The sequence below is a fragment of the Drosophila grimshawi genome, unplaced genomic scaffold (assembly GCF_018153295.1).
Source record: "Drosophila grimshawi isolate 15287-2541.00 unplaced genomic scaffold, ASM1815329v1 contig_311, whole genome shotgun sequence".
Taxonomy (NCBI): Eukaryota; Metazoa; Arthropoda; class Insecta; order Diptera; family Drosophilidae; genus Drosophila; species Drosophila grimshawi.
Window position 1 is genome coordinate 14,700,223 of NW_025063098.1, and position 24,864 is coordinate 14,725,086.

At 39.8% G+C, this 24,864-nt stretch overlaps 1 protein-coding gene across 7 annotated transcripts; it reads left to right on the forward strand.

Moving 5' to 3' along the window:
* Nucleotides 1-1,901: 1,901 nt before the first annotated feature.
* On the forward strand, nucleotides 1,902-23,030 carry LOC6567969 (diacylglycerol kinase theta). Of its 7 annotated transcripts, none has more exons than XM_032740024.2 (17): nucleotides 1,902-2,289; nucleotides 10,459-10,538; nucleotides 10,665-10,767; nucleotides 11,014-11,120; nucleotides 11,212-11,296; nucleotides 12,045-12,245; nucleotides 12,715-14,253; nucleotides 14,629-14,961; nucleotides 15,034-15,460; nucleotides 15,527-15,848; nucleotides 15,992-16,221; nucleotides 16,552-16,700; nucleotides 16,765-17,034; nucleotides 17,807-18,092; nucleotides 18,166-18,322; nucleotides 18,390-18,497; nucleotides 21,962-23,030. In XM_032740024.2, exons 1-17 carry the CDS (start codon nucleotides 2,178-2,180, stop codon nucleotides 22,130-22,132), a joined length of 4,680 nt encoding a protein of 1,559 aa, XP_032595915.1. In that variant the 5' UTR covers nucleotides 1,902-2,177; the 3' UTR covers nucleotides 22,133-23,030. The 7 variants fall into 7 exon arrangements, with proteins under 7 accessions (XP_032595915.1, XP_043070889.1, XP_032595914.1 ...); XM_043214954.1 differs by having other exon boundaries at nucleotides 16,765-16,944; XM_032740023.2 differs by lacking the exon at nucleotides 21,962-23,030 and adding an exon at nucleotides 20,667-21,665.
* The last annotated feature ends 1,834 nt before the right edge of the window (nucleotides 23,031-24,864 follow it).

The following is a 24,864-nucleotide window of genomic DNA, read 5'->3' on the forward strand; positions in this document are numbered from 1 at the left end:
TCACACACACTTGGAAACACACACACACACATGCACAGAGCATTCCCTAACAAAAGGCAGACTCTATGCGGTCATCAGCAGCGTGGCTGCACCCCAAAAAAATGCTGCTCTATGAATTATACATTATTCGCTGCATACTTATCGGGGCTGGACAACAGCAAATGTGCCAGCAAATTCATTCAATAATTTTAACTATCAAAAAAATCTACAACTTTAAATGCAGTTTTCTATTGCGAGCATAACTCACTCATTCGCTCTCTCTTTCTCTATCTCTCTCTCGCTCTCCCTCCCTCTCTCTCTCTCGGTTGACTCTCTTGACACGCTGTTGATATCATATTTTTGCCAGTTGTATTATTATATGATGCCTGCTGCTTGTGTGTACATATGTGTGTGTGTGTGTTTGTGTGTGTGAGGGGAGTGAGCGAGTCTGTTCGCACAAATAACGGGTAATGCTGCTCTTTATAAACTCACCACGCGTAGACGCGCTCTCGCGCACGCTCGCTTTCTCTCGCTCTTTCTCTCTCGCTCGTAGAGCACGACAAACTCCCGTTCGTGTATATTATGTTATCTCGAAACTTTTATTGCCTTTCGTTTCGTTTTTTTGTTGCTCTTTGGTCGAGGGAGGGGGTGCGGCGCCCACGTAGCACACAAGGAGGCAGAGCAAAGCAGCGCAGAGCAGAGCAACGAGAGGGAAAACATGCTCCAACTGCTCGTCTCGATTCTAACGAACATTCCAATATTTTCGCTGCTGTTGCTCAGTTCTACACGCGAAGTGCAAATAAAACAAATATATCACAAAAATAATGATTATATATCCAACATAAAAAAGCGTATTGAAACTGCTGCAGCAACGCATCAACTGTGTAACTAAAATGTGCTCGTGCTCTTTACGTTTTTTTTTCGATTTTAGTGCAGAGCTTGAAGCAAGAGTCAACTGTTAATTGTAAATAAGTAATCATAAAGTATAACAAACAAACAAACAAACAAAACACTCCACCAAACTCGAAACGCATAGTAAACAAAATAATTATAAATATACAACTAAAACAAAATAATGAAAAACAAAACAAAAATGATATACATGTTTAGCAACAAGCAGTAACTATTATTATTATTATTAAATGTAAATGACAACGTAGCCTTGAAACTCAACTATAATAAAAACCAAACCCACAAATCTTATTAAAAATAATATATATAATAATATATATATAAACAAACCAAAGGAATCAATAGTAATATTAAAAATTGCTATCGCTGCTCTCAAGTTGAAAAGTGGGGCGCAGAGGCGCTGAATTCCGGCAAGCAAATGTCTGGATAAAAGCAAAAACCAGTTGACCAATGGATGAAAATGCAGCCGTCGTCGTCATTTTTGTCGTCGTCGTTGTACTCCATTTGTCATCGCTTTTGTCGTCAGCACCACCAGCAGCACCAAAAGCAGCAGCAGCAGCAGCACCAGCAGCAGAAGCAGCAGTTGAAGCCGGAGCAGGAGCCGGAGCTGCCACAAGAAGAGCAACAGCAACAGCAAAAGCAGCAACAACAGCAGCAACAACAACCTCAACAGCAACAAAAACACCAAGGGGCAACATCAGCCGCAGCAGCAGCGGCAGCAGCAGCGGCAGCAGCAGTAGCAAGAGCCGGAGTTGTAGTGTTCCAGCAGCAGTTGGCGACATTCGAACACGCCTACTTTTATACGCCCAATTTGGTGGAGACGCCACCACCGACGCTGCCGCTGTTCCACAGATCCAGCTGCACCAGCTTAAGCTCAAGCCCAAGCACTCTGCCACTGCCTCAGCTGGCTGCGGCTTAGTTCGCTCCAGTTTCTTCAGTTAGTTGGCTTGCTAAACCATTTCAAGAACAACAAATATAACAAGGAGCCCATCAAGCAACACAAAACAAAACAAAACAAGCAACAGCAACAAACACCAAATTGAATAAAGCAACATACGCTTCAGCAACAATAAAAGCAACAATAGTAGTAACAATAGCTAGCACATCAAGTCTCGTGCCAACCACAACAAATAAATAAGAATAACAACAACAACAACAACTACTACTTCAAACACTAACAACAACAACAACAAAGCCAACAACACTAAAACGGTCCCACGCGATTTTTAGAACGGCGCCATTTGCCGCCCGGAAACTGTAGCTCCAGCAGTAGCAGCCGAAACAAAATGGCGGATGGTGGGCATTCATTTGTGAAGAAGACATTTCATAAGCCAACTTACTGTCACCACTGCTCGGATTTACTGTGGGGCCTCATACAGCAAGGCTACATATGCGAGGGTAAGTAACAACAATTCGAAGCGATCCAAAAATACCTTCAGTTCCAAATGTTTTGGTATTGTTACGTTTCTTCAATTGTAGTGCCAATTCAATCAATATTTCGAGAATCACACTGTGCTAACATTATTATGAAAATATTACACATAAATATTGCAATCCCATAAGTGGCTAAAGTACCCCATTTGAAAAATGGTGGACCGTAAACAAAACTAGGAAAATATTCTGTTTTTAGAAATAATTTCTAAATAAACGAAGTAGAAAAGTTATTTTTATATTTATTTATTAAAGTCTTTTTTATTATTAAGAAATACATTTCTAATAAAGTGTAAATGAAAACTCTTAAATAAAAAAATGGTTCTCAAATTCACAGAAAATAATAATTCGAGAATTCAAAATGCCATAAAATGTTGTCTGAGTGAGGACGACATTGTTATTATACAAGAAACAACCTAAATAATGTTCTGTTTTAGAAGATGTAGCTTAATGAAAAATCGTTCGCCTAACATTAATAAAAATCACAAATAAAAAGGACTAGTTACAATTTAAGTTAAGGCTTCTGAAATATCCCATCGACATCGTCGATTACTTTTTTTTAAGGGCCAGCTCTGGCGATAAATATCTCCGTATAGTCTTTAATATATTTTCAACAATATATTCAGACGAATCGGTCGTAGAAATTTAAAATCAGTATGTTTATATAGGGGCGATCTATGATCGCCAATAAAACTTGTTGAATGTGAAAAGTCATAGGATACTCAGTGTTCAAACCATGATGAATTGTCAAGTTTTTATTAAACCAGGTTCAGATTTACACATCCCAATATGACTATTTTTACCTTAACTTTGACTAAGAATCGTGTATTCAGTTGTAAATAAAGTATTAATATAATCATGATAAAAAAGTGATGCTTCTCAAGAATGGGCTTAGTTTTGCCACGCAAAGTTGTGAACCAACCACACTATTCTTGGCATTGCATTTTAACCAAGAATAAATGCAGTTTTAATCTTCAGTCAAAGCTTTAAATGAAAAGGTATAGTTTTTAAAAATCGTCTGTGTTTTTGTTGCCAATTCAAATTTTAATACAGACTATTTCTTAGTGATGCAATCTGGAATAGAAAATGATTACCAACTTAATTGACCTATTTTTGCACTTAAATGGGTCCAACGAAATGACGTTTTCGCACTCTTAAATTAGTATTTCCTGTTCACAACCCAGATCATTGTATACAGTATGCCTGACAGTAAAAAATCGTGTCAAAATGATGTTTACTATTATAGCTGAGCACTTGTGGCATTTAATTAGTTGCGAGTGCCAAGTTCAAATTGATGGGCAATAAGCGCTCTAAAACGGGCCAAAACGCAAATCAAACGAAAAGTAACCAGCAAATGTTAAAAATACATTTGTCTAGTTTCGATAATATATATATTTGTGTGTATACACTTTTTAAATTGCCATAAATGTTATGGGCCAGCGACAGTAAAAGCAATCGTGTGATTTTTACAAGCTGCATCCGCACGTTCCCCACATGACCAAAGTGTATACTATGAAATGCATGATCATCATCATCAAGAAGCTGTTGCTATTTGCTCGTGGCAGAAAAGTGTGCGCATTTGAACTTAGCAAAAAAAAAAAAGAAATGGCAAAAAAATACAATGACGTGAGTCGGCAACGACGTCACAATGGCAGACAGTATGTGGGACCGTGTTGCCGCAATTGGCAATTGGCAATTGGCGACTGGCTACTGGGGATGCGGCTGTGGCTGTGGCAGGGGCACGAGCAGCGAGCATCTATCAAAGCAGGCAAATCGCTGCCTGCCTGCCTGCCTGCCTGGTTGGCTGCTTGGCTGCCTCTCCCAATTGGAAGCGTGTTAAGCGCCGCGCGCGCGTTTTTAATTTGTGTTTATTTGAGCTGTTTTGCTATTATTATAATTATTGCATAGAGCGTTTCTACTTATAAGCAACGCAAAATGTTTATAGAGGCGCTGCTCTTCTTCTTTCAACAAAACTCACACACACACGCACACTCACATACCTTGTGTAATATAAAAGTGGCTGCGAGCATGTGAATTTTGTTGAAAGAAGAAGAGCGCCTTTAGCCGCAAGCCATATTCCAATTTTTCTAGCGCAATTTGACAGTGTCAGCTAAAAATAAACACTCAGCTCTGGCAAATTTTAAATGCAATTATTTACGCTGACATTTTCAGCGTATTAATTGCAAGCTAAAACGAGCGAATGTGTCAACATATTAATGCTTCTTCTTCACACACACATTCACACAGGCATGCATCTGTATGCCTGTCGGTGCGAATCGTTTTGTGTTTTTTTTTATAGTGCTGATAATTGTCAAAGCATAGCTTCAGGCGCTGTTCCCATTTTAGCCAACAAGATGCGCTGGAGCATTGCCACTAATTGAGTTGCATGCCGCTTCTTATTGCGAGTGGGACTTGGGCACACTGTCCGGCGGACTGTGTGCGAAAGTTGGGAATTGTGTGTGTTGTGATAGCAGATTGCACATTGCAGATTGGAAATTGCGGGCTGCAGGCAATTGCAACAGCAGCCGGGTGAATGCTGCACAACCCATTTGCGGAGGCGTTTGAAAAGTCAAAAACCCACAATGCCACTCAAAACTCGCACAGTGAGCGAACGTGAAAAGAACGAGATAGAGCTAGAGGAGAGACTGATTGATAGAGAGGAGAGGAGGAGAGGAGGGGAGGAGAGAGAGAGCGGAAGAGAGGCAGAGAGTACGATAGAAGAAGAGAGTCGCCTACACAGTTGCCAGGCAAGGAATTTGGCTCTCTCGCTCTCGCGCACTAGCGTGAAAGTAGGTCGAGATGCACTCACACACACACATACACACACATATACACGTGCAAACAGGATGCGCACAGCTGCAGGCAACATTTCAATTGGTTTTCAAGGGTTGCGGGGGCGCTACGCAAATGCAATTGCAGCAGCGACAGCATCAGGTGAGCATAATGAATGTTTAAAAAAATTGTGTTTATGTGTGTGTGTGTGTGGGCTTGTTGCAAGCCGGCTGGCTGCCACACACTCTCAATGGGGCCTGTTCACAGTATGTACGTATGTACATTTGTACATTTTTACATACCACCTACACTTTGGTTATGGCCCATTGTAATAGCGCTGCCATCGCTGTCGTTGCCGCTGCTGCTGTTGCTGCCGCTGCTGACCTAGCCGATAGCAACGAAGGGCTAAAAGTGCGTCATCAATGGCCGCCATGAATGTGGCAGCGTTTGGTTAGCGGAACCAACCGAAAATACCCAAAGTGTTACACTTACAAAAAATGCGCTCATTTTTAATTTAATATGTTTTTATTTTTTATGTCGACTAGCATTAGTTCTCATTAGATAAATAAATTGATTTATAAATTGATTGTAAAACTAAGAAAATTGTAGGGTTTTTTATGATTTTAGAAATAACTTTAAAGTATACAAAAAAGATAGCTTAAAAAAAGTTCGTATACAATTCTTTAAATGCTAAAGTTTAATAATAATGATTTGAGATCGGAGTAGACATAGATAACTACAGACACTAGACCTAAAACCACAATAATATAAGTAACAAAAAGACAATTTGGGAATTCTGTGCGCAGACATAAAAAAAAATACAAAATCGAACCTGAAATCCAGAAATGAAAAACCTTGATTTTTAGCAAATCACAACCTTTACTTTATGAATAATAAGCTGAGCTACACTGGGCGCCAAAAGTATGTCGATGTTTTTCTGAGTGTAGCCACCAGCATTGGTGGTGGTGCTGCTAGAGAGATGCGGAGGCGTTACCGTTTAATTACCCTCTTCACATCAACGTCGACGTTGTCGCTGTCGCTGCTATTCATTCATAACGAAATGAAAGCGACGGCAGCACCACAATCCACGCCAGCTACAGCAAAAGCAACAACAACAACAGCAGCAGCACCACCAACTACAACAACAGCAGCAGCACCACCAACTACAACAACAACAACAGCAGCAACAATAATGGCCAAAAGCAAACAAATGAAAACAGGATTGTTTTTGTGTTTTTGAAAGAAGGGGGTCGTCGTCAGTTTGGCTGGCATATCTATCAGATGGTGAAGAGAGAGAGAGAGAGAGAGAGAGAGAGAGAGCCTGCGGTCCTCAAGTGTAATTGCTGACGTTGCATGTCACACCAATACATCGATCCAACACATTTGGCTTTGGGGATCGATTGGTCCATGAAGCAAACGAAATTCACTGCTCGTCGCAAATAAACACAATAATGAATAATATAAAAAGTAGTTCGATCGAAAACTTAAAAAACTTGAGGTACAAAAATGTATCGCTTAAATATTGAAATGAATTCGCAGAGAGAACAGATCTTAGTTGATAGCATCGGGTATATTAGCATTAATATTTTTAAAACATTTGCTTTGTTGCTGGGGAAAATGATTTAATAGCATCGGTTAAATTTAATTCTTAATAAATATATAGCTGAAAAAATTGTTATTTTAGTCCCAAGCTCATAAGCTCTTTATAAATATATAAATCAAATTAGTGTAAATTTAGAGGGTCGACAAGCAACTTTAGTTGTTGAATGAATGAATATATGTATGAATATGTATATATACATTTGACCCAATTTTGGTTATATCTAAAGTTTTTTTTTATAAATAATACCAGTCGATAATGAGATTTTCATGTAGTTTATAGTTTGACGATGCGGCTGCACTTAACAATTTTATATTTAGCTAATGATTGCGTTATTATTTATTTATTGTAATATATAATTCAGTCTTCTTTAGGATTGACAAATTGCCTAAGAAGTTAAAAAGACCTTTAAATATTCAAACATGACAAAACAAAATAAGGACCAAATTTAAAAAGCTGATTCAATTAAATTTGGTTTCAAGTTGTGTTTATAGAACTATATTTATTTATTTCGCTTTAAAACAACGCAAAGTAATTTAATCAGAGTTCGAGTAATATTATTATATTTAATATTTAAAAAAAAGTACTTTAAAAATATTTAAAAACATAACAATTTTAAATTAAATTTCAAATAAAAATTTAAGTTACAAATTAAAATAATTGAATTTAAAATTAAAGAAATGTGATATAATAAATCCTTTACAAACTGATATTTGCTTATATGGACTAGATATATATCCTGGGACTCTCTGATCCATTGAAAGATCTAAGACAATCCAGCCCTGGTAAACAGTGCTGCCAGGGTATGCAAATAGAATCTGTATCAAGCAGCGCATCTGGCAGCAATTTCGACGTCAAAATCGGCGTCGACATCACCCGTTGATAGCCCATCCATAATCATCGTCCGTAGTCCGTAGTCCGTAGTCCGTAGTCATCGTCCATAGTCACTACGCACGCGATATCCTTGACTGTTGCCTTGTGAATGCTTACGTATGTACTTGTGCCAGCGTGCTCCAAAATGCAGTGTATGTGTGACGCACACACACACACACACACGCATACAGTGGCACTAAAGTTTTGCAGCAATTGCGCTATGCGCAACTAAAATGATGTTATGCTCTTTGAAGGCAGAGTTTTAAAATAAACACAACACTGCAATTTTATGCACTGATAAATTTAAATTGAGTTTGCTGGCTTTGATTCAATTTATATATTTTTTGCCAAAGCAAAAGTTGGCATTTCCAATGAAATTGAATTTGCTTGTTTGAGCTGAGTTGGCCATGTTGAGCATACGTCATGTTGGCCCTGGTCAAGTTCAAGTGCGCACAAATATTGAATATATATATATATATGTATAAATATATATATTGAAATAGCGTTTTACATATTATGCATGCGTCACATTGAACCAATCACTTCTATATTTAATTATGGTTTCATCTATGAGTGAGTTTTGGCTGGCTGTCAGGAAGTTTGATTCTAAATTGATTTCCTGCTCGAAACCAAAAAAAAAAAAAAAGAAAAAATAGAAAAGGCTATAACTCACAGCTGAACATGCAAATCTCACGCGCTCCCCCACTCTCTCTCTCTCTCTCTCTCTATATGTATATATATATATTTATTATACTCGTATATATATATATATTTATATATGTGTGTGTGTGCTTGAGGAGTGGGTTCTATGCAAATATCAATTTTAATTGTTGCTATTGTACTACGCATGTCAACTTGTGCCCATTCAATTGCCACAGCGCGCACACACACACACACATAAAGATAAACACAAATACATGCCCATAAATATATTTAGTTTCGTGTATGCTACATATGTATATGTGTGTGCGTGTGAGTGTGTATGTGTGTGTGTGCTTGGCTTGGCAAACATTTTTCGCCACCTTACACTTATATTTTTCGGCTTCGGCTTTGACTTCTACTCGCTGCATACTTCTTTGAGTACTTTTAGACGATTTGGCTTTATGTTTCCTTTGTTATTGTTGTTATAAAAGCAACACATACACACACCACACACACACACACACACACATACACACACACACACGCACACAGGCACACAGCGATAACGCGCCCTTGCCAAGCCAAGGCGAAAGATGTAAAAGTAAAAGTGTGTTGAGTTTCGTGAATTTCCCCACCACTGCCAAGAAGAAAAACATTTGAAAATTCCCCATGCGTCCTCAACGCGCTTATCTTCTCTGTTGCCACACACACACACACACACAGACACATTTATACGAATGCGTACACTTAAATTATGGTATACATAATGCCAATGAGATTTTCTAAAATATACTTGAAAAATAATAAATGCTCCACGTGCTCAATTTGTCGCAATTGCATCGAATACGATTTATGCCTGCCACATTTCAAAATATAAAATTATATTTCATACACACACACACATATACGCACATACAGAGATTGAGAGGTTGCAGTTGGTTTCATGCCAACGTCACGTTTGGCCAAAAAAAAGTAAAAAAAAAAATAATGATCCACTTGGAACATGCAACATGCGCCGTAAACGCGTCGAGTACTCGTTTATTTATATACATTTCTATATATACGTTTGTATGTATGTGCGTGTGTGTGTGTATCTACATAGCTCAACAGCAACAACAAGGACAACAACAACAACAAAATTCATGAGTTCATTCATGACGTCAGAGCGTCAGCGTCAGGTCAGCGGCCTAGTTCTCTCTCCTCTACAAACAAACAAACAAACAGACATACAGCTGAATGTATGAATGTATGTATGTATGTATGTATGTATGTAGACATATGTGTATATGTATAGCAAGTTGCATAAATATACACACGCATTTATATAGACAATTATGAATTTATATATTTACTGTATGCACATAAGATATGTATATATGTATGTTTGTGTGTGTACAACTTTCACGCATTGCTAAAAATAAAATTCGAATTTCTATGTTGGGGCTCTAAGCACACTCACAACAACAACAGCTACATAAATACATAAATACACTCATGTATATGTACATGTGTATGTGTATAGCAGGCAGCGCTGCACTCAATGCTCGAGAGTTGCTTTTGTATGTGTGCCCAGAGTGGAGGACGCTGCTGCTGCTGCTGCTGCTGTTGTTTCCATTCACACACTAACACAAGCGAAGCGAGAGGGAGTGTGAGCACGAGTGCGAGCGAGAACGAAGGTCTTTGTTTGCCCTGCATTATTGCTGCGTTTGTTTTCGCTTTTGTGCGTGGCTCTCTGCAGCTTTTGTTTCTCTTTAACGGTTAGCCACTTAACGCCTGCTGCTTCTTCTGCTTGTGTATGTATGTGTGTGTGTGTGTGTGTGTTTGCTTGCATGCAACTGCTACGTGTGTGTGTGTGTGTGTGCGAACCTTCAATGAATATGTTGCCCATGAACTCAAGAACTAACTTGGCCATTGCTGTGAATGGTGCTCTATGCATGGATGGATGGCGATGACGTCGGCCTGTCCCCAGGCTCAAGCATGAAATGTCAAATTTACATGGCACACATAACTCACACATACTGCCACATACATATATATATATATATATATATATATATTTGTATATATATATATATATCTATTTGGTATATGGGCACCATTTAAGCCTGCTTCATTTAGATAAGAACCTGACATTATACTCGGTTGAGAGACAGTTTGCTGCAGTTTGCTGCTCCTGTCTGTCTCCATATATTCTAGTCTCAAATGAATGACACTCACTCATGTTGGCCATTTTTCCGTTTCTCTTTCAGTTTGCAACTTTATCATACACGAACGATGTGTCACAAGCGTGGTAACGCCCTGTTCCGGCATTGCGCCATGCATTATAAAGGTGCGTATACACAATCTATGCCACTTGCATTCACATACCACATAATCACACTCACACTCACACTCATACTCGTGCTCGCATCGTTGTCACATTGAATAACTTGGCATCTGTCATGTCTTTGGACAGAATCCCGTCGCCCATTGTTGGTCGGAGCCAACCCATCACAAGAGAAAATTCTGCACGGTTTGCCGTAAGCGATTGGATGAAACGCCAGCGGTGCATTGTTTAGGTAAGTCTACCCCCTCACCCCCTCAACATATTTATATCACCTACCACATAACCCTACCTCCCCCTACCTTCCCTTCCCATCGCTCTACTCTTCTGTTCTTCTATACTCAGTTTCATGGCTGTCAGTTAATTCGTGTTGTGTTTCATAACCAATTCCTGTAGCAGTCGATTTCTATTGTTGAGTTGAATATTTTGAATTAAATTATATATTTAAAACCCTTCTAATCATATTTGTATCACTTCACAGTTTGCGAATATTTCGCGCATACTGAGTGCCAAGATTTTGCTGTGCCCGATTGCACGGAGAATGCAACATACGTGCCCGGCAAGGAATTGCTTAATGTGAGGCATCAAGTGAGTATAAATCTTGCAACTCGCAACTCGCAACTTGTTTCCTTCCACACACACACACCCATTTCTTACTTATACTTGTTATAATTCACAGCACCATTGGCGAGAGGGTAATCTGCCATCAACGTCCAAATGCGCCTACTGCAAGAAAACCTGTTGGTCTTCGGAATGCCTCACAGGTGAGTCTCTAAATTAAATGACATTAAATTAACTTTATAAGGAATATGGGTGGCTGTTGTTATCAATACTACATAAAACTTATTAGTGCTGTGGCAACTTTTTTGAAGCCCAATTAATTACTTAATGCTAAAACTAAAGCTCTGATTTACAAGTCTAATTAAATAGTATTATCGCAAGTGAATAGCTGAAATTTGTTATACAATTTTTGTGTTCTCTTCTCGAGCCTGTCCTATATAATTGTAATATTTGCTCTTCTTTGTTAGTCAGTGATGTAATGATTTCAGTTATTTTTTGTATCTTATTTTGAGCGATTTAAAGTTTATTAGGATGACAACGAGTTCATTACTCCAAGTAGGAATCCCATTAAATTTTATAACATGAAACATTGACATAAAGTTGGACAAGCGAGAGCTTATATCAAGGAATATCAAATTCTGATATACTTATTTACTTTATCAAGATAAATTTCTTGTCTAATATAAACCCCAAATATTTCACTTTATCTTCACAATATGTTATTCAGCTGGTTGCGGGAAAATATCTTAATTATAGCAGATAGATAGATAGTAGATAGCTTGGGTTTTATCTGCGTTGATCTAAGTAAATGAATATGTTGCTAGGAGGTCTTACAGGCTGTCTTCGTGGTCTCCCTATGAGTTCTCAAATTTCCCAAAGAATTTAGCTTAACTAAGAATGTTTAATCTTGTAGCAATCTTAATATATCATTTATTTATTTTTATTTCTCAGGCTATCGGTGCGAGTGGTGTGGCATGACCACACACGCTGGATGTCGCATGTACCTGCCAACCGAATGTAATTTTGGTATACTACAACCTATCTACTTACCTCCGCATTCAGTGTCGATACCACGTACTGAGGTGCCAATCGAGGCGATTATTGGCGTCCAGGTCAAATCCAAAACGTCGCTCGTGCGCGATTATTCGTGTCGTAAGTACCAACTGTCCCCGCCATCCTCCCTTGCTGGCCATTTTTAAAATAAAACGATCACAGTCGCGATCCCATTGGAACCCACTGCCCAATGGGTTATGATCGCGTACGCAGCTCACTTATAGCTCACTCACCCAAAATAGAACAAAAACAAAACAAAGACTCACCATTCAGCTGCATCAGCTCTCGATGTTGTGCACATTTCAATGTTTCCTAAATGTATCCATGGACAATCTTAAACTTAAGCCTCATCTTAAACGCCTCACCCCAAACCCAAATCACATTCAACATTATTCGCAAACAGTTTTTCGACTTCCAAGCTGCGGTTTTACTTATTATTATTTTGGTTTTTGATTTTTGATTTTTGTTTTTTTTTTTTCATTTAGATTTCGAGTTTTAGAATTTGTTGATTAAGTTTTTCTTGTGTTTATTTTAAACGTTTCTTTTTTGGTTTTTGACGCAACGGCAGCCAGCCCGGAGCTCGGTGCCGAATCCGCGGCTGGTGACGTTGCTGCGTCCGGTATGTGTCTCAAGGAGCTGCTCGAGCTTCACCGGCAGCGACTTGAGCAATCGAAACAACATTTTTTACTTTCAACGCCGCCCACACCCAACTCCTCGCTCTGTGTCTCACCCACGCCGTCGCTGACAGTGGGCGAGACGAGCAACAACGAGCAGGATCCGCTCGATCCAGAACCGGACGAGGATGACAATGAGCAGCAAGATAGCGCCCTGCAGCTGACCACCACCTCGACCAGCCATGTACCGCTGGGACCACTGCAAAAATCGCCCTCGGCCAACTCATCGCTGCAGTTGCTCTACACGAGTCTGTTCCGCAAATTGGCCCATGGTCGGGGGCGAGGGCGTGGTAGACGGCGTGATGAGCGGCCGGATGATGGTGATGGTGGAGACGGCGATGTTGATGATGATGATGATGAAGATGATGTGGATGATGATGATGTAGATGGCGGTGTCTGTGATATAAGTGGTTACGATCTGAGCGACGATTATGATAATTGTGATGTGTCGCTGCGGAAACGTTGCACGCGTCGATCGCCGCGCAATGTCAGCGATACGGATTACCATGGCGATGTTGAGCTGGAGACGGCGCCACGGGAGAGCTGCTACGAGACATCCGATACGGGTGGCGATCTGACCAACACCGATGAGCTCGACTCGAGCATGAATTTAATTAGCAATCTTAGCTATAATAGTAGTAATAGTAACACCTCTAACACCTCCGAGCAGCGCAACACTGCAACTGCCACTGCCGCAGGCACAGCCACAGTCACGGCCACATCGACAGCCAAGGGTAATGCCCCCGCCCCTGGGCCAACCAAGGCTGCTTTGAGCGTGCTCGCTGGCCGCAATCCAAAGACTGGCGCTGGTGCTGGTGCTGGTGCTCCAGCGAAAGCCAAGCCCAAGACCATACTCAGTGCGCCCAAGCACAAGGGTGGCTCCGTCAGCTCACCTAATTCCAGTGACTGCTCCTCGGCATCGCCGGCGCCCGCATCGGCCATAACGCAACTGCAACTGTCGCCGGTGGGTCGGAGCAAATCGTTTCAAGAGCCGGGCATTGCCCGCTACAAGAAATACGGACGTGGCCTGTTCCAGCGACGACGCTCGAAACGCTCACCCAAAGGTGGCGTCAAGAGCAACTACAGCCTGGACAGACTGTCGCAGAACATCGAGATAACCATACAAGACGAGGATGGCAACTATCAGGCCTACGATGATAACTATCATACGCTATCCACGGCCCGTCGGCTGCGCCGCGATGTCTACGACGATGTTGACGATGTCGAGTACGAGGATCTCTATCTGGATGATCGACCGCGGAGCACGGGTGGCCTCAGTGGCGATGACATTGCTGGTGATATCAGCGATGATGGCAGTCGATCCCGTGCCAGCGATTGCCAGGGACAGCAGGGTCACGTCTTTGGCCGGTTGCTGAGACGCGTACGCGGTTTATCCGTCGGCTGGCGCAAGCCTCGCTACCAGAAGCGCAGAGGTGATACCCATTTATTACCCACTCGTTATGTATAATCTATCTGTCTAACAGCAAGTGCCACCGACTGACGTCTACACTCCAGTTTGGCTTCAGTTTGGTTTTTTGGTTATCGGTTCCTTGTTTCTAGTTTTTGGCGCTAACCTTTCTATCTGCTTTAGTTACTTTGGTTCTGTTCAACTAACTAACTAACTAACTCGACTAATCACACCATTTCGCACCATTATTCGCATCGCATTATACTCGCCACGCTCATAATCAGACAACTAACCCAATCCCATTGCATGACACCCCAGAGACACCCCACAACTAATACCCAGAGCCTCTAGTTAATAACTAGATAATAATGTGCGGAATTGTATCTATGTGCTCGTTTAGCACGCAGTATATCGGAGGAATTCAGCAGCGGAGATGCACCTCGCTTCAAGGATGAGGAGTCCATGGGCAAGGCCGAATCCTCGCATGGCATGAGCGCAACAGGTGGCCCCAGCAGCAGTGGTGGTGGCGGCGGCGGTGGCGGCGCCGGCGGAGGAACGGGAAGTGGAGGCACAGTTGCTGCCGGCGTTAGCGGTAGCGGTAGTGGTGGTGGTGCTGGTGCAGGTGGTTCCGGAGGTGGCTCACACTATCGCGCCGATGCCTCGAGCCACAAGTCCGACAAATCGGAGAAGGACAGGGAGAAGAAAGAGAAGGAACGCGAGGAGAAAGATATAGGTAAGTGTTCCAAACCAATCACCAACTGTCATTGTTCAGGCGCGGCGCACAACTAAGATCGATTTCCCACAGAGATGATCAAGGTCTTCGATGGCAACAACTCATTCCGACGCCAGCAGTACCGTGCCATCATCGTGCAGCGTACATACACGCTGGAGCAGCTACTGACCACCGCTTTGCGCGCTTTTCACATTACGCGCGATCCGAAGGCGTTCTTCCTGACGGATATGTATGCGCCAGCTGGGATGGAGGATGCACCGCTGCTGGATCCGACGCCCGTGTTGAATCTGACACACTTGGAGGGCAAGCGACCGGCTATGTATCTCAGGTTTCACGACAGGGACAAGGGACATGTGCGCGTCTATCCGGGCAAATTGCAATGCTCCATGGACGATCCGTATGTCAATGTGCCGGTCGATAATACGACCGTCATCAAGGACCTGATACGTGATGCACTCGATAAATTTGGACTACAAGATAACCAGATACAGGACTATAGGTAAGACCCCTTATCAGTCATCAGTTATCAGTCATCAGTTAAACTAATTCTTAATCCCTCCATCAGATGCTCGGAAGTGTTGCTCGATCGCGGCGTAACCGAACGCATTCTCTCGTGGAACGAACGTCCCTGGGATATTATGAAGCAGCTGGGCAAGGACTCTATCCGTCAAATGGAACTGATGCGATTCTACATGCAACACAAACAGGATCCCCATGGACCAAACATTGCCCTATTCGTGGGCAATCTGCCCACGGGTCTGTCGCAGCGCAACTACGAACAGATTCTGAACAAATACGTGACAGATGAGAACAAGTTCATTAGCATTGGACCCATCTACTATGAGTACGGCTCGGTTGTGCTAACCTTTGAGGATGCCCAAAAGGCGGTGAGTTGTCTTTGCTTTTGAAAATCGATTCAGTTTTATCAAAACAATGGCTGGTTTCCAAAAAGAAATTCTCTTGGCAACAACTGATTACTCGTCCACCTTCGATCAATAAATTTTATTTATATTTATGTGATCTTCGGCAGGTTCGCGCTTTCTACAACCTACGCGAGACGATCATCGAGGACAAGAAGCTGTTGGTGTTGTTGTTGCCTAACATTGAGCCCAGCATGGTACCCTCGGATGTCCGGCCGCTGCTGGTATTTGTGAATGTCAAGTCTGGCGGTTGTCAAGGCCTGGAACTTATATCGAGCTTTAGAAAACTACTGAACCCGTATCAGGTCTTCGACTTGGACAACGGAGGACCTCTGCCAGGGTAATTGTCAGCGACAAAAAACCAATCTGCCTGCATTTTAGAGAATCGCCATGAAAACTATAAAGCTTTTGCCTGTTTTTAGAAATAATTTCTAAACATTGGAAAACAAATTTTTAAGAACAAAAAAGGCTTGCCCTAAATCGGAAAATCCAAAAAATGGGGTGTTTTTTATTTATTAGAAAAGTTTTCTATTATTGAGAAATGTAATTAGAAAAAAATATTCTTTCTAAAATGTAGAAACAAGTAATGCAATTTAATGACTCGACTTTTATATTAGAATTTAGCTAACTTTAATGAGTTCTCATATTCAACTATTCAATTTCCCCTTAGACTCTATGTGTTCCGCCAAATCACCAACTACAAGATCTTGGTATGTGGCGGAGATGGCACCATTGGATGGGTGCTGCAGTGTCTGGATAATGTTGGTCAGGACTCGGAATGTTCAAGCCCACCGTGCGCGATTGTGCCATTAGGTACAGGTAAGTAGAGCGAACCTAAAAATGTCCACCCGATTTCCTGTTGCCTAAGCATAACTCTTGCCAGGCAATGATTTGGCACGCGTTTTATGCTGGGGCTCCGGCTATACGGGTGGCGAGGATCCCCTGAATATGCTGCGCGATGTCATAGAGGCGGAGGAGATACGTTTGGATCGATGGACCGTTGTTTTCCATCCGGAGGACAAACCGGAAGAGCCGGCCATGAAGGCGCCCTCACAAACAACCGGTAAGAAGAAGAAGGCTCACCAAGCACATCTATCGCAACAAACAAATCAGCATCATCAATTACCGGCTCTGACATCGAGTGATATATCAGGTCATTTGATGTTTCAAAATTCTTTATTCTTTTATACGTTTTCACTGTCTAATCAATCTAACGTCCCACCCCACAAAGCCCCCGCCCCTCCGTCAAAAATCCCAAAGCCAACAACATTCCTGTATAGACAGAACAATAGCTGTTCTCTTCTCGTTGTAATTTGCTATGTGCTCTTAAATATTGCTGTATTATTATTATTGAAGCTACTTAGAATTATTTATAATTTTTCGCTTTTTTTTTGTTCAAGTATTTTTGCAACTGATTAAAGCAGCAGTTAAGATTCAATTGCAGAAATATCAATTATGTATTTTTTTTATTTTTTGCAGAAAATCAAGACCAAAATTATAAAAATTTAGTTGAATTCTTCCAGTCCCAAAACCAAAAATTGTAGCTTATTATAGAATTGGGAGCCCCAGCTAACCCTTTAATATGGTAAAAAGAGTAGCTGATGATAAATGCTGTTGGTTTTGATGTGTATACGATGTATTTATTTACCTGCATGCATCATAATCCATAGTTGTAGTTTGTGCTGGCTCCAAACTGCTGTTGGTCAGGTAATGTACACATAGATGTTCATGGTTCAGTCAAAGTCGAGTTGACGGCCCGAAGCGGGAATCGGTAAATCTGACCCATATATATCTATCTCGATGTTTTGTATAAATTCAATGTTTGATGTCATGTGTGTGTCGATGTGTGTGCTCTAAGAGTTCCTCTACCAGAATCTCGAGAGAATCGAAAACTAAAAGTGAATACTCTGATGCTCCGTTGACAGGTGGCGCCCAAAACGAGGACAACTCACAGATCTTTGTGATGAACAACTATTTTGGCATTGGCATCGATGCGGATCTCTGTCTGGACTTTCACAATGCACGTGAGGAGAATCCCAATCAGTTCAATTCACGGCTCCGCAACAAGGGCTACTATGTGAAGATGGGACTGCGTAAGATTGTCGGACGCAAGACGGTCAAGGATTTGCAGAAGGAAGTGCATCTGGAGGTCGATGGCAAGGTGGTCGATCTGCCACCCGTCGATGGCATCATTATATTAAACATTTTAAGGTAGCTACATCTATATTTGAAAATACCTCAAATCAACTATTGAAACTTACTACGTTACTTCTTTACTTTATAGCTGGGGCAGTGGCGCCAATCCCTGGGGTCCGGATAAAGATGATCAGTTCAGCACGCCCAATCACTATGATGGCATGTTGGAGGTGGTGGGCGTCACCGGTGTCGTCCATTTGGGCCAGATACAGTCTGGCATACGCACAGCCATGCGGATTGCACAGGTGGGTAACTCATACGCCCCGTACTCCAAACTTACATACTTAACTTAACGATTGCCCTCACCAACAGGGTGGCCACATCAAAATCCACTTAAAAACCGACATGCCAGTCCAGGTGGATGGCGAGCCGTGGATTCAAAGCCCCGGCGATGTGGTGGTGCTCAAGTCGGCGCTCAAGGTAAGTGTTATTCTTGAACCATCTAAACCATCTAACTCCATCTTGTACATAAGTTAGGACTGCATGCTGAAGATGTTCAGTTGTTATTGCATGACAGCTTTCCGTTCTTATTAACCAGATTTTTCTTTTGTATATACATATACATTCCATTTGGGCCCAATCATGACAATGCCAACAAAAATATAATAATAATAATATTAATAATAATAAATAAAACATGAGCACCGTGCACAGAAGTTTTTGTTTCCATGCGCTTTTCAAACCTTATTTGTTTATTTGGTTTCTCAACAACTTCTGCATACGCTACTTACTGATTGTACACCTGAGAGAAGTCAGAACTCACAGCTACTACTACTACTACTACAAACCACAATAAATATACAAAACGACTCCAATAAGAACAACAGCATTGTTATAAATTACGCTAAACACATCTGCCTCATGGACGCTTTAGTTAAAAATGTATTGATTATACGAAGTATATGCAAAGTTTTTAGTTTCGTTTGGTAATCTGCCTTGCAGCTTCGATACGAGTAATTTTCACTTGTCACCTAAATTTGAGCACTTAAAAATTGATTCAGATCGAAAAGAGGATGAAAGAATTGTTACACAAATTTATTTTCAACTGTTCACTTATCATAGCATTGATTTTCAAACGAATTTACATTTTTGGAAGAGCTTCTGCTTGTAGAGACGAATATCTGATTTCAATATATATAGATGAGTAGCAGGTACAGTATCTGGAGTAATCGGTGGGTGGGAAAGTATTTCACATTTGAAAAATATCTAGAATGTTTCACACTGCAGTGATTAGAAAATCATACAAATAAACATTGGTTAAAAAAAATCCTTTCGAAAACTCACGAGCGATAATTTTGTTTAGGGCGTTTGTCCGTTAGACATTCTAATTTATTAATAAATAAAAAATGGTGCAGAAAAATAGCTTTCAAAAAACTCTCGGGGGATAATTTAGTTTAGATCGATTTTCTATAAGTCATAAAATAAAAAAATAAATGTTGCTCTTACAGACCTTGAAAATTTCCTCCACAATCTTCGACGAACGTGCAATCCTTAACTTATCTGCCAAACTGATATGAAAACGTGTTTTTAGCACTTTTGTTCAACGTTACGAATAATTTACATCAATATTTCGATTCAGTGAAAATCCCCGTGATAATAATACACATAACTGTCACTAAATTGGGCTTTCCAGATATATAGAAAATAAAAGTGTTCCTAATACCCCTTTAACAAAATACTATACATATAATAAAACTGATTTAAGTTAACAGTAAAATAGAATAAAATTAATTACAAAGTTCCAGTAAAATCCCATTATTTTAAAAAATGTTGTAAATTTATTAAAAGGAAAATGCTTCGTTGCATCAAAATGTATGTAATAGTTGATGGATTATTGTGAAACTTAATTTCATCATTTTAAATAAGTAAATGAAAATGTGTGTTTTGTTTTTGTTGAAACTGTGCATGCAACCAACTGCGTCCCCCGTCCCCAAATGCAAATATTACGAACTAAACTGAAAATGTTGTGCTACATGTGTTTTGTATGATTTGTTTATCCAAGTTGTTGACAATTGTTGATGGCAAACACAATTAAAGTACAAGCCAACATTGTCACTGTTAGTGCGTATGGATGTTCAATATTTCCTATGTATGTTTATACAGCACATGCTGTCCCAAAATGACCAAAAAAAAAAAAAAATCTCCAGAATCCATGTACATACCTATGTATATATATAATACAGTAATATTTTGTACCATTTTTGTGTGTATTATATTATAAGTATGCTTGCAGAGGGTATTTGCAAACTACGTAACAAAAAGATTAGAAAATAAAATATATATAATTTATATATATAAATATATATCCGTTTGTCCGCTTAATATAAAAAGTCGTAAAGTTATTGGTTACAAATTGCCTGCAAGGATATAAACTTCGGCACATCGAAGATAGAATGATTTTTAAAAAGAGAAGAAGAAAAAATGGCAATTTTCAAGTGAGATGCGAGAGCAAAGCCGTTTTTAAAGTTAGACAAACAATTTTGTTTCTAAATATGTGTATGTTATGGATGTGTACGTACATTTGATGTATAAGCGACCTTGAGATATGATGTGGCTGTTGAACATTTGTGTTTTTTATGGTACATTCAGGCCACCATGCTGAAGAAAACGAAGAGTAAACGACGTCTAACGGAGCCGCATATCTCGCCGGCTATGCTGAGCCTGGCGGGCAGCTCCTCGGCCTTGCAAAACATACAACAGCAGCAACAGTCACAACAACAACAACAGCAACAACAGCAGCAGCAACAGGGATCATCTGAGATTGGTGACAAGGATATTTCAGTGCCGCCATCACAGCCTTTTGGCAGCACATAGAGCATGGCCTCAGATTTTGCGTCCGGTGTGCGATATTGGTTCTCCTGCTTTTTTCCATAGGCCGCAAAAAAACAAAAACGAAAAAAAAACATACATAGAAGCAGTAACGGGCAACATAACGAAAAATAAAAATACATACATAGCATATAAGAACAAACTGAAAATCCCAACAAAAAGAAAAAAGAAAAAGATATCTGAATTCGAAAAGCTTTCTATAAACAATATTGTGAATAATCTGGTGATAGACCAGAAAAACTTTGTTGGAAGATCCTTCAACTTTGTATGGAGTACTTAATCCGAACCACCTATATAAAAGCAACCACCCCCTTGCCCAAGAGCAACAAACAACATTGAGAACTGTGACCACCGCTTACAAAACTTGAACTAGTTGTAAAACGTTAACACACACACACACACACACACGCACACACATACACACACGCACACCCTTAAACTGTCTATGATTTGAGTATTTATATTAAATTTAATTTGCTTTTGCTCATTTTCAAATGCGCTTAGATTGTGCAAAATGAAACCTTTAACTACTCATATCCATCACACAGACAGCAACAAATGTAATTTATATTGTTTTTAGCAAATTATTACAACCTGAAATTTAGTTGATTAAAATTCAATGCATTTTGCTTGTTTAACAAAACTTATTCTTTCGATTTAAGGCCAATATTATACAATTAATAACTTTAACTTTACTTTTGCCATATACTAAAAGCCTTAATTCTAACTAAATACAATAAACCTAATTTCATTTATGTTAACTATCTTTTTTCTTACTCTCTCTCTCTCTTTCTCTTTTTCTCTCTAAATATTAACAAATATATAATAATATACATAATATATGAAAATAAATTAATATAAAAAAAACTATGTAAATAACTCTTGTGCCACACAACAATTACAAACAACAACAACAACATACAATTAAACTGCGCCTAAACAAATTCAAACTAAATAATGCACCGGACGTTTAAATTAATTATAAATGTCCAAATCGACTTAATATCAAAAAAAAAAAAAAAAAACTTTATTAATTAAACATCACACCTACCTAGGCCACCATGCTAAAAAAGAACAAACTTAAAATGAAACGTCGCAACACGGAGCCCACAATGATGGTCGCCGGCTCGGCAACTCCGCAGTTATCGCTGGCCTTGCCGCCCAGTGTTGGTGAGGTGGGCGATGCCGCCGAGGGGGATGCGGGCCCAAATAATACGGACTTCTGAATATGGTATAGCGAGCGTTTGATTTAACGTGCTAATTACAGCGTTGCCACATACATCAAAATAGCAGATCCATAGCCAAATTGCAAATTGCCACACAGAGAGATATAGATATACAGTGTCATAGTAAATTGTTATAGCCAGGCTTCAACTCAAATCAAAAACTTTAATCAAAACAACAAAACGAAAAACCAAAAAAAAAAAAAAAAGGAAAAGAAAAAAAGCAAATACCTCTTTTTATCATAATATTTATCTGTGTAACTATTCGTATGTATGTTTGTGTAGGGATGATGTCTATGTCATTCTCATTCTCATTGTCGCATTCTCATTCATGTCATGTCTTGAAAAGGTACGTTAAATTCAAACAGCTCGAAACTAACTGTAAATCTACAGAAACTGAACAGCAGCAACAATGAAACTATATATATATATTATATATAGTATTTCACAAACTACAAGAACAACAAGATGAACAACTATTAATACTATTTAATACTACAACTACTACTACTATACTATTAGTGCAACTGTGCGCAACTGTATCACTTTAAATTTACGCATAAACTAGTATTGTATGTATGTACATGTGTCTGTGCCTCGAAATTCGAAGGAATTATACGATAGTTTGGGCTTACATATGTATATACATATTGGCATATATATGTATATATACATTTATATATATGTACTTTCGATACTGATATCCAAAGTTTTATTCCATACTCAGCAATAGTCTGGCAAATGTTGTATAAAATTCAAGTTCAATTATGTTCCTTACCGTTTTGTTCCTATGTATGTAAAAACTGCAACAGATTAGTGATACCGTTAACAAAAGAGAGAGTTCTAATGCAAAATCCAAAACAAAACCAAAAAAAAACCAGCGCAAAGGCAAAACAACACAAAATAGTACAAAATTGAATTGTTAATAATTGTTTGTTGAAATCAAAATGAAGCAAAAACAAAAAACAAAAAACCAAAAAAAAAAAACAAAACGCGACAAGAAAAAAACCCTTAAAAAATCAGCAATTAGACAATTGCCGTGCTAATGTGTCCCCTCAACGCTAGAGGACGCGTCTGTGCGGCTATGCGCTACGGCGCAAAACAAACGACACGGTCGAGTATCGAAAAGTAAACCAAAAACATACAAAATAGTACAACAGATGCGGGAAAATTTGTATGAAGCTTTTGAAAAAAAATTAGCTGTAAATTGCATAGTTTGTCTAACAGAACTAATTGGGACGCAACAACTCGCACATTCAAAAATCGTTAGTCCAAAGCAGACCTAGCGATAAGAATTAGAACTACAAATTTGGGAGAAGTACGCGGTATGCCGAGCATACTCGTACCATGAATGAGAAGTAAATACCAAAAACAAAAAAGAAAAAACAAAAAACAAAAAAAAAGGAAAAGAAACCTAGAAAGAGTCAAATCAATTTGGATTGTGCAATTGGTATGAATTTTCTCCGCTGTTGTGCTTATATTATAAAATGTAAACCAATGCATTTTCTTATGGAAGAAAACAATGTGCCTGAACGCTGTTCCTGTCCGAATGTCTGCCTCTCTCAGTCCGTCAGTCGGTCAGTCAATCAGTCAGTTTGGGGCGCGTAAGTATTTCACATGCATTTGAACATTTTTGGATGTTGAATCCACTTACAGAGAACACAAGAAAGAAAAAAACACACACACACACACACAAAAACAAAATGAAAGATAGAAGGAAAGAAAAAACAAAGGAAAGAACCCGAAAAACTACAATTTCAACTTCAAAACGCTTATAAAGAAAACAATTTTTGAAAATTTTATAACTAATTTTACATTACGTCTTTTGTTAGACACAAGACAAAGCACACACAAACACACACACACAAATACGCACACACAACTTGTTGTAATGCCATCTATGACCGTTGCCAGGGATGGGATGAATGCGCATGGTCTGCGCTAGCGGATGTTCGCATGCGCAAGCGTTCCATCCCTAATACACACGCGAGGGCGGCTGTGGATGCGAATATCCGGTTCCTAAAGTACTTGGAACTAATCGCAGATCATTCGCAGTCGCCCTCGCAAACAACACTCACACAACAATAAACACATACAAACACAAACACACACGCACACAGCCCACGAATACAGAAACAGACAGTTTAACCCGCATTTTCCAACTACTGTTATGAAAACACGGAAATCGAATAACAGTGCCTAAATATTTCACAACAAAATTGAGACACGCACACACACACACATTATGTTCAGGACAACTTTAAAAGAGAGACCTGTAGAGCTTAACACATTTTACGTTCAGCAAATCACCTCGTCCAGCTGCGATTAAGGGGCTCAGTGCCAGGGGTTAATCAGAACACAGCCGATTTCCGTGACCCTCCCAGCGATCGCGCACGTTTAGCGCCCAACCAATCGGCTATGCAATGGATACCAATCAAAAAACAAACCAAAAAAACAAAATTAAAGACAAAGACGCGTCAAAAAAAAAAAAAAAACTTCGACAAGAAGAATCGGTTAGAGTAGGGAAGAGTCCTGTTTTAAATTTGTTATATTAAGTTTATTAAGCCAATTTTTGACACTCCCATCCCATATTGTATAGCCCTCTGGATTGCGTAACGTGCGTCGTGTTGCGCACCTATTCGAATTCGAAAAATGAACTCGAATCGATTAGCCACTGGCACATAAATTCCAGCTCGCAGGTGATTTGAGTTATTGCCTCATTTGAAACAAGAATA

What these genes read in the sequence shown, in the direction of transcription:
- LOC6567969 (XM_032740023.2), top strand. Translation starts at nt 2,178, where the DNA reads ATGGCGGATGGTGGGCATTCATTTGTGAAGAAGACATTTCATAAGCCA. An exon ending in AACGGAGGACCTCTGCCAGG is followed by an intron (nt 16,222 to 16,551) that starts GTAATTGTCAGC and finishes ATTTCCCCTTAG; the next exon opens with ACTCTATGTGTTCCGCCAAA. An exon ending in TGCTCAAGTCGGCGCTCAAG is followed by an intron (nt 18,498 to 20,666) that starts GTAAGTGTTATT and finishes TGGTACATTCAG; the next exon opens with GCCACCATGCTGAAGAAAAC.